Below are 15,183 nucleotides of genomic sequence, written 5' to 3'. Positions count from 1 at the left end.
TTGAATGTGTTTGATGATAGAGTGGCAGATATAAGGTGTTTTGGTTGAGGTGGTGTGCAAAGTGACAGTAGGGAAAATTATTTGGTAACCAGAGAAGAGGTAGAAAAAGCTTTGCAGAAGATGAAAGCCAGCAAGGCAGCGGGTTTGGATGGTATTGCAGTGGAATTTATTAAAAAAAAGGGGGTGACTGTATTGTTGACTGGTAGGTAAGGTTATTTAATGTATGTATGACTCATGGTAGGTGCCTGAGGATTGGCAAAATGCTTGCATAGTGCCACTGTACAAAGGCAAAGGGGATAAAAGTGAATGCTCAAATTACAGCGGTATAAGTTTGTTGAGTATTCCTGGGAAATTATATGGGAGGGTATTGATTGAGAGGGTGAAGGCATGTACAGAGCATCAGATTGGGGAAGAGCAGTGTGATTTCAGAAGTGGTAGAGGATGTGTGGATCAGGTGTTTGCTTTGAAGAATGTATGTGAGAAATACTTTGAAAAGCAAATGGATTTGTATGTAGCATTTATGGATCTGGAGAAGGCATATGATACAGTTGATGGAGATGCTCTGTGGAAGGTATTAAGAATATATGGTGTGGGAGGCAAGTTGTTAGAAGCAGTGAAAAGTTTTTATCGAGGATGTAAGGCATGTGTACGTGTAAGAAGAGAGGAAAGTGATTGGTTCTCAGTGAATGTAGGTTTGCGGCAGGGGTGTGAGATGTCGCCATGGTTGTTTAATTTGTTTATGGATGGGGTTGTTAGGGAGGTGAATGCAAGAGTTTGGAAAGAGGGGCAAGTATGCAGTCTGTTGTGGATGAAAGAGCTTGGGAAGTGAGTCAGTTGTTGTTTGCTGATGATACAGCGCTGGTGGCTGATTCGAGTGAGAAACTGCAGAAGCTGGTGACTGAGTTTGGTAAAGTGTATGAAAGAAGAAAGCAGAGAGTAAATGTGAATAAGTGCAAGGTTATTAGGCACAGTAGGGTTGAGGGACAAGTCAATTGGGAGGTAAGTTTAAATAGAGAAAAACTGGAGGAGGTGAAGTGCTTTAGATATCTTGGAGTGGATTTGGCAGCAGATGGAACCATGGAAGCGGAAATGAATCATAGGGTGGGGGAGGGAGCAAAAGTTCTGGGAGCGTTGAAGAATGTGTGGAAGTCGAGAACATTATCTAAGGAAGGAAAAATGGGTATGTTTGACGGAATTGTGGTTCCAACAATGTTATATGGTTGCGAGGCGTGGGCTATGGAGAGAGTTGTGCGGAAGAGGGTGGATGTGCTGGAAATGAGATGTTTGAAGACAATATGTGGTGTGAGGTGGTTTGATCGAGTAAGTAATGTAAGGGTAAGAGAGATGTGTGGAAATAAAAAGAGTGTGGTTGAGAGAGCAGAAGAGGGTGTTTTTGAAATGGTTTGGTCACATGGAGAGAATGAGTGAGGAAAGATTGACCAAGAGGATATATGTGTCAGAGGTGGAGGGAACGAGGAGAAGTGGGAGACCAAATTGGAGGTAAAAAGATGCAGTGAAAAAGATTTTGAGTGATCGGGGCCTAAACATGCAGGAGGGTGAAAGGCATGCAAGGAATAGAGTGAATTGGAACAATGTGGTATACCGGGGTCGAAGTGCTGTCAATGGATTGAACCAGGACATGTAAAGCATCTGGGGTAAACCATGGAAAGTTCTGTGGGGCCTGGATGTGGAAAGGGAGCAGTGGTTTCAGTGCATTATTACATGACAGCTAGAGACTGAGTGTGAACAAATTGGGCCTTTGTTGTCTTTTCCTAACGCTACCCCGCACACATGAGGGGAGGGGGTTGTTATTCCAAGTGTGGTGGGGTGGCGATGGGAATAAATAAAGGCAGACAGTATGAATTATGTACATGTGTATATATGTATATGTCTGTGTGTGTATAAATATGTGTACATTGAGATGTATAGGTATGTATATTTGCATGTGTGGATGTGTATGTATATACATGTGTATGGGGGTGGGTTGGGCCATTCTTTCGTCTGTTTCCTTGCGCTACCTCGCAAACACGGGAGACAGCGACAAAGCAAAATAATAAAAAAAAATTTTTTTTTTTTATACTTTGTCGCTGTCTCCCGCGTTTGCGAGGTAGCGCAAGGAAACAGACGAAAGAAATGGCCCAACCCCCCCCCCATACGCATGTACATACACACGTCCACACACGCAAATATACATACCTACACAGCTTTCCATGGTTTACCCCGGACGCTTCACATGCCTTGGTTCAATCCACTGACAGCACGTCAACCCCTGTATACCACATCACTCCAATTCGCTCTATTTCTTGCCCTCCTTTCACCCTCCTGCATGTTCAGGCCCCGATCACACAAAATCCTTTTCACTCCATCTTTCCACCTCCAATTTGGTCTCCCTCTTCTCCTCGTTCCCTCCACCTCCGACACATATATCCTCTTGGTCAATCTTTCCTCACTCATTCTCTCCATGTGCCCAAACCATTTCAAAACACCCTCTTCCGCTCTCTCAACCACGCTCTTTTTACTTCCACACATCTCTCTTACCCTTACGTTACTTACTCGATCAAACCACCTCACACCACACATTGTCCTCAAGCATCTCATTTCCAGCACATCCATCCTCCTGCTCACAAAATAATAAATAATAAATATATATATATATCCCTGGGGATGGGGAGAAAGAATACTTCCCAGGTATTCCCTGCATGTCATAGAAGGCGACTAAGAGGGAAGGGAGCACGTGGCTGGAAATCCTCCCCGTTTGTTTTTCTTTCCTTTCTTTTTTTTAATTTTCCAAAAGAAGGAACAGAGAAGGGGGCCAGGCGAGGATATTCCCTCAAAGGTCCAGTCCTCTGTTCTTGATGCTACCTCGCTAATGCAGGAAATGGCGAATAGTATAGAAGAAAAAGAAAGACATAAATATATATGTGGATGTCAACAGGGACCTCTGGCCCTCGTGCATTACTCATGACAGCTCATGTATGGATGTGCATTACATAAAGTGTAATACAAGAGAACAAATGAGAACATCGGTGAAAGGGGCTAATGGGGAGGTAATAACAGGTAGTGATGAAGTGAGGAGATGGAAAGAGTATTTTGAAGGTTTGTTGAATGTTTGATGTTAAGAGTGGCAGTGTTTTGGTTGGGGTGGTGTGCGAAGTGAGAGGGCCAGGGAGAATGGTTTGGTAAACAGAGAAGAGGCAGTGAAAGCTTTGCAGAAGATGAAAGCCGGCAAGACAGCAGGTTTGGATTGTATTGCAGTGGAATTTATTAAAAAAGGGGGTGACTGTGTTGTTGATTGGTTGGTAAGGATATTCAATGTATGTATGGACCATGGCAAAGTGCCTGAGGATTGGCAGAAAGCATGCATAAAGCCACTGTACAAAGGCAAAGGGGAAAAAGGTGAGTGTTCAAATAAGAGAGGCATAAGTTTGTTGAGTTTTCAGGGAAATTATATGGGAGGGTATTGATTGAAAGAGTGAAGGTATGTAAAGAGCATCAGAATGGGGAAGAGCTGTATAGTTTCAGAAGTGGTAGAGGATGAGTGGATCAGGTGTTTGCTTTGAAGAATGCACGTGAAAAATACTTAGAAAAACAGATGGCTTTGTATGTAACATTAATGGATCTGGAGAAGGCATATGATAGGGTTGATAGAGATGCTTTGAGGAAGGTTTTAAGAGTATATGGTGTAGGAGGTTAGTTCTTAGAAGCAGTGAAACGTTTTTACCAAGGATGTAAGGCATGTATATGAGTAGGAAGAGAGGAGAGTGATTGGTTCCCAGTGAATGTTGGTTTGCGACAGGGGTGTGTGATGACCCCATGGTTGTTTAATTTGTTTATGGATGGGGTGGTTAGGGAGGTATGTGCAAGAGGTTTGGTGAGACAGAGGGGCGAGTATGCAGTCTGTTTGGGACAAGAGGGCCTGGGAAGTGAGTCAGTTGTTGTTCGCAAATGATACAGCTCTAGTGGCTGATTAGTGTGAGAAACTGCAGAAGTTAAAGACTGTGTTTGGAAAAGTGTTCAAAAGGAGAAAGTTGAGAGTAAATGTGAATAAGAGCTGTTCGCAAATGATACAGCTCTAGTGGCTGATTAGTGTGAGAAACTGCAGAAGTTAAAGACTGTGTTTGGAAAAGTGTTCAAAAGGAGAAAGTTGAGAGTAAATGTGAATAAGAGCAAAGTTATTAGGTTCATTAGGGTTGAGGGACAAGTTAACTGGGATGTATGCTTGAATGGAGAAAGACTGGCAGAAGTGAAGTGTTTTAGATACCTGGGAGTGGACTTAGCAGCGGATGGAACCATGGAAGTAGAAGTGAGCCACAGGGTGGGGATGGGGGTGAAGTTTCTGGGAGCAATGAAAAATGTGTAGAAAGAGAGATTGTTACCTAGGAGAGCAAAAATGGGTATGTCTGAAGCAATAGTAGTTTCAACAATGTTTTTCTTTCTTTCATACTATTCGCCATTTCCCGCGTCAGCGAGGTAGCGTTAAGAACAGAGGACTGGGCCTCTGAGGAAACATCCTCATCCAGCCCCCTTCTCTGTTCCTTCCTTTGGAGAAAAAAAAAAAAAAGAGAGAGGAGGATTTCCAGCCCCCCGCTCCCTTCCCTTTTAGTCGCCTTCTACGACACGCAAGGAATACGTGGGAAGTATTCTTTCTCCCCTATCCCCAGGGATAACAATGTTATATGGTTGCGAAGTATGGATGCACTGAAACCACAACTCCCTATCCATATCCAGGCCCCACAGACCTTTCCATGGTTTACCCCAGATGTTTCATATGTACTGGTTCAGTCCATTGCCTGCGAGTTGACACCAGTATACCACATCATTCCAATTCACTCTATTCCTTGCACACCTCTCACCCTCCCATATGTTCAGGCCCCAATTGCTCAACATCTTTTTCACTCCATCCTTCCACCTCCAATTTCGTCTCCTGCTTGTCCTTGTTCCCTCTACCTCTGAAACATAATTCCTCTTTGTCAACCTTTCCTCACTCATTCTCTCCATATTTCCAAACCATTTCAACACACCCTCTTCTGCTCTCTCAACCGCACTCTTTTTTATCACCAAACATCTCTCTTACCCTTTCATTACTTACTCAATCAAACCACCTCACACCACATGTCCTCAAACATTTCATTTCCAACATATCCACCCTCCTCCATACAACCGTTATCTATAGCCCATGCCTCGCAACCATACAATATTGTTGGAACTACTATTCCTTCAATAATACCCATTTTTGCTTTCCGAGATAAAGTTCTCTTTCCACATATTCTTCAGATATATACACTAGCTTAAACTAGGTACCCATTTCATCGACCAACCCCTATAGGTGGATGAACAGCTGAGTTGAGTGTGAACCAACTGCTGCAACCTGGATTCGAACCTATGCGCTCGCCCCTGGGTGGTCCATGAACATGTCATGGTCAGGAATGCTAACTGCTACACCTTGGGAGTCCATGCCAAGAGACAAATAGTGCTCATTGTAGGAAAATATAAAATTATGAAGAAAGAGATGTGCAAGTATTGTAATGTGTTATATCTGACATGAAGAGATTATATGTTTGTGGCCAAAAATGCAAGAACAAAAGGCGAGAAGTCCACATGTGGGTGAGGCAGAAAGAAAAGACAGCAACTGGGTTAGAGAAATGTAAATTGACAACCACTGAAGTACTGGCTCATTGAGCAGCCATCACTTACCCTCATGATACCCAAGTGAGTAGCACTGGTAATATACTTCCCTTGTTGGTGACTACCTACTAACTACTACCCACTTATCAAACAGGCAAATCCCAAATAATGATACATTCAATGCTGCAAATGTGCATGGTTTTTATCATTACCTTTTGTTCACTTATCCGATGTTTGTTATATCATATATATTCAATATCTTTTACTTTGCAGTCCTTCACGTGCATTATTTAACATAGGCAGAAGTTATATATATTAAAGTTTCTTGATACCGAGCCTCTTTATATGAAAGATACAGCTTTATCAATACAATGCATGTAAAGGTAATTTCTGACCCTAAATTACTAAAACCCAGGCAAAATATCTCAATATCGTACCATCTTACCTGGAACTCTGCAGTCTTCAAAAATCAGCTCACAAGTATTAGAACCTCTAATACCCAACTTATCCAACTTTTGACCAGTGGTGAAGCCTTCCATGCCCTTCTCTATTAGAAAAGCTGTCACTCCATGTTGGGGCTTTGCTGCACTTGGATCTGTCTTGGCATATACCTGTAAAAGGAAACCAGGGGGTTATTTCTCATCCCATATATATAATGCAAAATTCATTACCAGCTGTGCATATAATAACTTTAAGGCTTTGAATCAACACACATCTATACCTTACCTTCTCAATGTTTCCAAAATACCATCAAGAGAAAGAAAATAATATACAAACCTTTGATCTTATTATTTCTCATCCCACACAATGATGTGTACTTCTATGTGAGAAAATAAGGCTTTGTGTCTGCAAGAGGCATTCACCAGAAGTTCAAATATGCATAGTACCTGCCATCATTTAGATTTATGTGTCATTCTTAAAATGATTCATTATATCTATTATTCAATTATTTATTTTGCTTTGTCGCTGTCTCCCGTGTTAGCGAGGTAGCACAAGGAAACAGACGAGAGAATGGCCCAATCCACCCACATACACATGTATATACATACACATCCACACATGCAAATATACATATCTATACATCTCAACGTATACATATATATACATATATGTCTGATCTGGAGGGATGACTGATCATTATCTTGTGGAGGCGAAGGTGAAGGTTTGTAGAGGTTTTCAGAAAAGAAGAGAGAATGTTGGGGTGAAGAGAGTGGTGAGAGTAAGTGAGCTTGGGAAGGAGACTTGTGTGAGGAAGTACCAGGAGAGACTGATTACAGAATAGAAAAAGGTGAGAACAAAGGAGGTAAGGGGAGAGGGGGAGGAATGGGATGTATTTAGGGAAGCAGTGATGGCTTGCGCAAAAGATGCTTGTGGCATGAGAAGCGTGGGAGGTGGGCAGATTAGAAAGGGTAGTGAGTGGTGGGATAAAGAAGTAAGATTATTAGTGAAAGAGAAGAGAGAGGCATTTGGATGATTTTTGCAGGGAAATAATGCAAATGAGGGGGAGATGTATAGAAGAAAGAGGCAGGAAGTCAAGAGAAAGGTGCAAGAGGTGAAGAAGAGGGCAAATGAGAGTTGGGGTGAGAGAGTATCATTAAATTTTAGGGAGCACAAAAAGATGTTTTGGAAGGAGGTAAATAAAGTGCGCAAGACAAGGGAGCAAATGGGAACTTCAGTGAAGGGGGCTAATGGGGAGGTGATAACAAGAAATGGTGATGTGAGAAGGAGATGGAGTGAGTATTTTGAAGGTTTGTTGAGAGTGTTTGATGATAGAGTGGCAGATATAGGATGTTTTGGTCGAGGTGGTGTGCAAAGTGAGAGGGTTAGGGGAAATGATTTGGTAAACTGAGAAGAGGTAGTAAAAGCTTTGCGGAAGATGAAAGCCGGCAAGGCAGCAGGTTTGGATGGTACTGCAGGGGAATTTATTAAAAAAGGGTGTGACTGTATTGTTGACTGGTTGGTAAGGTTATTTAATGTATGTATGATTCATGGTGAGGTGCCTGAGGATTGCCGGAATGCTTGCATAGTGACATTGTACAAAGGCAAAAGGGATAAGAGTGAGTGCTCAAATTACAGAGGTATAAGTTTGTTCAGTATTACTGGTAAATTATATGGGAGGGTATTGATTGAGAGGGTGAAGGCATGTACAGAGCATCAGATTGGGGAAGAGCAGTGTGATTTCAGAAGTGGTAGAGGATGTGTGGATCAGGTGTTTGCTTTGAAGAATGTATGTGAGAAATACTTTGAAAAGCAAATGGATTTGTATGTAGCATTTATGGATCTGGAGAAGGCATATGATAGAGTTGATAGAGATGCTCTGTGGAAGGTATTAAGAATATATGGTGGGGGAGGCAAGTTGTTAGAAGCAGTGAAGTGTTTATCAAGGATGTAAGGCATGTGTACGTGTAGGAAGAGAGGAAAGTGATTGGTTCTCAGTGAATGTAGGTTTGCGGCAGGGGTGTGTGATGTCTCCACGGTTGTTTAATTTGTTTATGGATGGGGTTGTTAGGGAGGTGAATGCAAGAGTTTTGGAAAAAGGGGCAAGTATGCAGTCTGTTGTGGATGAGAGAGCTTGGGAAGTGAGTCAGTTGTTGTTCGCTGATGATACAGCTCTGGTGGCTGGTTCATGTGAGAAACTGCAGAAGCTGGTGACTGAGTTTGGTAAAGTGTGTGAAAGAAGAAAGTTAAGAGTAAATGTGAATAAGAGCATGGTTATTAGGTACAGTAGGGTTGAGGGTCAAGTCAATTGGGAGGTAAGTTTGAATGGAGAAAAACTGGAGGAAGTAAAGTGTTTTAGATATCTGGGAGTGGATCTGGCAGTGGATGGAACCATGGAAGCGGAAGTGAATCATAGGGTGGGGGAGGGGGCGAAAATCCTGGGAGCCTTGAAAAATGTGTGGAAGTCGAGAACATTATCTCGGAAAGCAAAAATGGGTATGTTTGAAGGAATAGTGGTTCCAACAATGTTGTATGGTTGCGAGGCGTGGGATATGGATAGAGTTGTGCACAGGAGGGTGGATGTGCTGGAAATGAGATGTTTGAGGACAATGTGTGGTGTGAGGTGGTTTGATCAAGTAAGTAATGTAAGGGTAAGAGAGATGTGTGGAAATAAAAAGAGCGTGGTTGAGAGAGCAGAAGAGGGTGTTTTGAAATGGTTTGGGCACATGGAGAGAATGAGTGCGGAAAGATTGACCAAGAGGATATATGTGTCGGAGGTGGAGGGAACGAGGAGAAGTGGGAGACCAAATTGGAGGTGGAAAGATGGAGTGAAAAAGATTTTGAGTGATCGATGCCTGAACATGCAAGAGGGTGAAAGGCGGGCAAGGAATAGAGTGAATTGGATCGATGTGGTATACCGGGGTTGACGTGCTGTCAGTGGATTGAATCAGGGCATGTGAAGCGTCTGGGGTAAACCATGGAAAGCTGTGTAGGTATGTATATTTGCGTGTGTGGACGTATGTATATACATGTGTATGGGGGTGGGTTGGGCCATTTCTTTTGTCTGTTTCCTTGCGCTACCTCGCAAACGCGGGAGACAGCGACAAAGCATAATAATAATAATAATAATAACAATAACAATATATATATATATATATATATATATATATATATATATATATATATATATATTCAAACTATTTTTTCAAACTATTCACCATTTCCCGCGTTAGCGAGGTAGCGTAAAGAACAGAGGACTGGGCCTTTTTTGGAATATCCTCACCTGGCCCCCTCTGTTCCTTCTTTTGGAAAATTAAAAAAAAAAAAAAGAGAGGGGAGGATTTCCAGCCCCCCGCTCCCTTCCCTTTTAGTCGCCTTCTACGACACACAGGGAATACGTGGGAAGTATTCTTATATATATATATATATATATATATATATATATATATATTATCCCTGGGGATAGGGGATTAAGAATACTTCCCACGTATTCCCTGCGTGTCGTAGAAGGCGACTAAAAGGGGAGGGAGCGGGGGGCTGGAAATCCTCCCCTCTCGTTTTTTTTTTTTTTTTCCCCAAAAGAAGGGACAGAGGGGGCCAGGTGAGGATATTCCAAAAAAGGCCCAATCCTCTGTTCTTAATGCTACCTCGCTAACGCGGGAAATGGCGATTAGTTTAAAAGAAAGAAAGAAAAGATATATATATATATATATATATATATATATATATATATATATATATATATATATATATATCTTTTTTTTTGTCGCTGTCTCCCGCGTTTGCGAGGTAGCACAAGGAAACAGACAAAGAAATGGCCCAATCCACCCCCATACACATGTATATACATACACGTCCACACACGCAAATATACATACCTACACAGCTTTCCATGGTTTACTCCAGACGCTTCACATGCCGATTCAATCCACTGACAGCACGTCAACCCCGGTATACCACATCAATCCAATTCACTCTATTCCTTGCCCTCCTTTCACCCTCCTGCATGTTCAGGCCCCGATCACACAAAATCTTTTTCACTCCATCTTTCACCCTCCAATTTGGTCTCCCACTTCTCCCCATTTCCTCCACCTCCGACACATATATCCTCTTGGTCAATCTTTCCGCACTCATTCTCTCCATGTGCCCAAACCATTTCAAAACACCCTCTTCTGCTCTCTCAACCACGCTCTTTTTATTTCCACACATCTCTCTTACCCTTACGTTACTTACTCGATCAAACCACCTCACACCACACATTGTCCTCAAACATCTCACTTCCAGCACATCCACCCGACTGCGCACAACTCTATCCATAGCCCACGCCTCGCAACCATACAACATTGTTGGAACAACTATTCCTTCAAACATACCCATTTTTGCTTTCCGAGATAATGTTCTCGACTTCCACACATTCTTCAAGGCTCCCAGGATTTTTGCCCCCTCCCCCACCCTATGATCCACTTCCATGGTTCCATCCGCTGCCAGATCCACTCCCAGATATCTAAAACACTTTACTTCCTCCAGTTTTTCTCCATTCAAACTTACCTCCCAATTGACTTGACCCTCAACCCTACTGTACCTAATAACCATGCTCTTATTCACATTTACTCTTAACTTTCTTCTTTCACACACTTTACCAAACTCAGTCACCAGCTTCTGCAGTTTCTCACATGAATCAGCCACCAGCGCTGTATCATCAGCGAACAACAACTGACTCACTTCCCAAGCTCTCTCATCCACAACAGACTTCATACTTGCCCCTCTTTCCAAAACTCTTGCATTCACCTCCCTAACAACCCCATCCATAAACAAATTAAACAACCATGGTGACATCACACACCCCTGCCGCAAACCTACATTCACTGAGAACCAATCACTTTCCTCTCTTCCTACACGTACACATGCCTTACACACATACATACATGTACATATCAACACATACACACATATAAGTACAAACACACAGACATAAACATATATACACATGTACATATTCATACTTCCTTGCCTTCATCCATTCCTGTCGCCATCCTGCCACACAAGAAACAGCATCGCTAACCCCTGCTTCAGTAAGGAAGCACCAGGAATACAGACAAAAAAAAGCCACATTCATTAACACTCTCTAGCTGTCATGTGTAAAGCACCAAAATCACAGCTCCCTAATCCACACCTGGGCCCCAGAAACCTTTCCGTGGTTTATCCCAAACATTTCACATGTATTAGTTGTCCAGTGACAGCACGTTGACCCCATTATACCACATCATTCTAATTCACTCTATACCTTGGAAGCCTTTCATCTTCCAGTATGTTCAGGCCCCGATCACTCAAAATCTTTTTCACTCCATCCTTCCACCTCCAATTTGGACTCCCACTTCTCCTTGTTCCCTCCACCTCTGACACATATATGCTCTTTGTCAATCTTTCCTCACTCTTTCTCTCCATGTGCCCAAACCATTTCAAAACACCCTCTTCTGCTCTCTCAACCACACTCTTTATATTATCACACATCTCTCTTATCCTTTCATTACTTACTCGATCAAACCACCTCACAACACATGTTGCCCTCAAACATCTCATTTCCAACATATCCATCCTCCTCCAAACAACCCCATCTGTAGCCCAGGCCTCATAGCCCATGCCTCACAACCATATAACATTGTTGGAACCACTATTACTTCAAACATACCCATTTTTGCTCTCCAAGATAACGTTCTCGCCTTTCACACGTTCTTCAACGCTCCCAGAACCTTTGCCCCCTCCCCCACCCTGTGACTCACTTCCACGGTTCCATGGTTCCATCTACTGCTAAATCCACTCCCAGATATCTAAAACACTTCACTTCCTCCTGTTTTTCTCCATTTAAACTTACCTCCCACTTCACTTGTCCTTCAACCCTACTGTACCTAATAACCTTGCTCTTATCCACACTTACTCTCAGCTTTCTTCTTTCACACACTACCAAACTCAGTCACCAGCTTCTGAAGTTTCCCACATGAATCAGCCACCAGAGCTGTATCATCAGCGAACAACAACCAACTCACTTCCAAAACCCTCTCATCCACAACAGACTGCATACTTGCCCCTCTCTCCAAAACTCTTGCATTCACCTCCTTAACAACCCCATCCATAAACAAATTAAACAACCATGGAGACATTACGCACCCCTGCCACAAACCAACATTCACTGGGAACCAATCACTTTCCTGTCTCCCTACTCTACACATGCCTTAAGTCCTCAATAAACACTTTTCACTGCTTCTAGCAACTTACCTTCCACACCATATACTCTTAACACCTTCCACAGAGCATCTCTATCAACTCTATCATATGCCTTCTCTAGATCCATAAATGCTGCATCCGTATCTAGTTGTTTTTCTAAGTATTTCTCACATACATTCTTCAAAGCAAACACCTGATCCACACATCCTCTACTACTTCTGAAATCACACTGCTCTTCCCCAATCTGATGCTCTTCATCCTCTCAATCAATACCCTCCCAGGAATACTCAACAAACTTATACCTCTGTAATTTGAACACTCACCTTTATCCCCTTTGCCTTTGTACAATGGCATTACACATGCATTCTGCCAATCCTCAGGCAATTCACCATGAACCATACATACAGTGAATATCCTCACCAACCAGTCAACAACACAGTCACCCCCTTTTTTAATAAATTCCACTGCAATACCATCCAAACCCACCGCCTTGCCAGCTTTCATCTTCTGCAAAGCTTTCACTACCTCTTCTCTGTTTACAAACGATTCTCCCCGACCCTCTCCTTCAAACATACCCATTTTTGCCCTCCAAGATAACATTCTCACTTTCCACACACTCTTCAACACTCTCAGAACCTTTACCCCCTCCCCCAACCTATGACTCAATTACACTTCCATGGTTCCATTCACTGCTAAATCCACTCTTAGATATCTAAAATACTTCTCTTCCTATAGTTTTTCTCTATTCAAACTTACCTCCCAATTAACTTGACCCTCAACTCTACTGAGCCTAATGACCTTGCTCTTATTCACATTTACTCTCAGCTTCCTTCTTTCATACACTTTACCAAACTCAGTCACCAACTTCTGCAGTTTCTCACACGAATCAGCCACTAGTGCTGTATCATCAGCGAACAACAACTGACTCACTTCCCAAGCCCTCTCATCCACAACTTGCCTCTCTCTCCAAAACTCTTGCATTCACCTCCCTAACACCCCATCCATAAACAAATTAAACAACCATAGAGACTTCATGTACCCCTGCCGCAAACCAACATTCACTGGGAACCAATCACTTTCCTCTCTTACTACTCGTACACATGCCTTACATCCTTGATAAAAACTTTTCACTGCTTCTAGCAACTTACCTCCCACACCATATACTCTTAATACCTTCCATAGAGCATCTCTATCATCTCTATCTTATGCCTTCTCCAGACCCATAAATGCCACATACAAATCCATTTGTTTTTTTAAGTACTTCTTACATACACTCTTCAAAGCAAACATCTGATCCACACATCCTCTACCACTTTTGAAACCACACTGCCCTTCCCCAATCTGATCCATATGTAAACTGAATATCTTTACCAACCGGTCAACAACTCAGTCACCCCCTTATTTCATAAATTCCACTGCAATACCATCCAAACTCGCTGCCTTGCCGGCTCTCATCTTCCACAAAGCTTTCACTACCTCTTCCCTGTTCACTAAACTATTCTCCATGACCCTCTCACTTCGCACACCACCCCGACTAAAACACTCTACATTTGTCACTGTATCATCAAACACATTCAACAACCTTCAAAATATTCACTCCATCTTCTCACTTCGTCACTACTTGTTATTACTTCCTCATTTGCCCCCTTCACCGATGTTCCCATTTGTTCTCTTGTCTTACACACTTTATTTACCTCCTTCCAAAACATCTATTTATTCTCCCTAATATTTAATCATACTCTCTCACTCCAACTCTCATTCGCCCTTTTTTCACCTCTTGCACCTTTCTCTTGACCTCCTGCCACTTTCTTTTATACTTCTGCCAGTCATTTGCCCTATTTCCCTGCAAATATTCTCCAAATGCCTCTCTCTTCTCTTTGACTAACAATCTTACTTCTTCATCCCACCATTCACTATTTCTAATCTGCCTACCTCCCACCTTTCTCATGCCACATGCATCTTTTTTGTAAGCCATCACTGTTTCCTTAAATACATCCCATTCCTCCCCCACTCCCTATACGTCATTTGCTCTCACCTTCTGCCATTCTGCACTCAATCTCACTTGGCACTTCCTCACACAAGTCTCCTTTCCGAGCTCACTTACTCTGACCACTCTCCTCTCCCCAACATTCTCTCTTCTTTTCTGAAAACCTCTACAAATATTCACCTTTGCCTCCACATGAATGTGGTCAGACATCCGTCCAGCTGCTCCTCTCAGCACATCAACATCCACAAGTCTCTCTTTTACATACCTATCAATTAGCACGTAATCCAATAACGCCCTCTGGCCACCTCTCCTACTTACATACGTATATTTATGTATCACTCTCTTTTCAAAATAGGTATTCCCAATCACCAGTCCTTTTTCAGCACACAAATCCACAAGCTCTTCACTATTTCCATTTACAATGCTGAACATCCCATGTACACCAATTATACCGTCAACTGCCACAATACTCACCTTTGTATTCAAATCATCCATCACTATAGCCCGGTCTCATGCATCAAAACTGCTAGCACACTCACTCACGTGGGAAATACACAGGACATATTCTTTCTCCCCCATCCCCAAGGATAATAAATATAAATACTGTGAAATTATCCCTGGCCAATGACTAATAAATGAAAAGTGGTGGGAAGGACTGACATAGTGACCTCATAAGGAAAACAGCTGTTCCTAAATCTCAAATCAGAGTGAGTCCCCACTTTCCCTTGATTCTGTGTTTAATGAGTCTATTTCGGCTTGGTTGTTGTATATAAAAAAAGGTACTTCAATCACCATTTACTCATATAATTCAGCATATACCTTCACATTCCAAGTAGACCCCAGATGACACAGTTCATTTAAAGTCACCAGATTTTTTTTCAAAAAATTCAGTCTAGTATTAATACAGTTTA

General features: G+C 42.3%; 1 protein-coding gene across 3 annotated transcripts in view; it reads right to left on the bottom strand.

Annotated features, from left to right (window-relative positions):
* The window catches only part of LOC139760390 (isovaleryl-CoA dehydrogenase, mitochondrial), a 111,816-nt gene that overhangs the window by 35,171 nt on the left and 61,462 nt on the right, over positions 1 to 15,183 (bottom strand). For all 3 annotated transcript variants that reach the window (XM_071683515.1, XM_071683514.1, XM_071683513.1), the window contains exon 6: positions 6,071 to 6,236. In XM_071683515.1, the coding sequence (XP_071539616.1) occupies positions 6,071 to 6,236 (166 nt within the window). The remainder of the gene's footprint in view (positions 1 to 6,070; positions 6,237 to 15,183) is intronic.

This window comes from Panulirus ornatus, chromosome 36, assembly GCF_036320965.1.
Source record: "Panulirus ornatus isolate Po-2019 chromosome 36, ASM3632096v1, whole genome shotgun sequence".
Lineage (NCBI taxonomy): Eukaryota > Metazoa > Arthropoda > Malacostraca > Decapoda > Palinuridae > Panulirus > Panulirus ornatus.
This window is presented reverse-complemented; position numbering and strand designations above follow the sequence as displayed.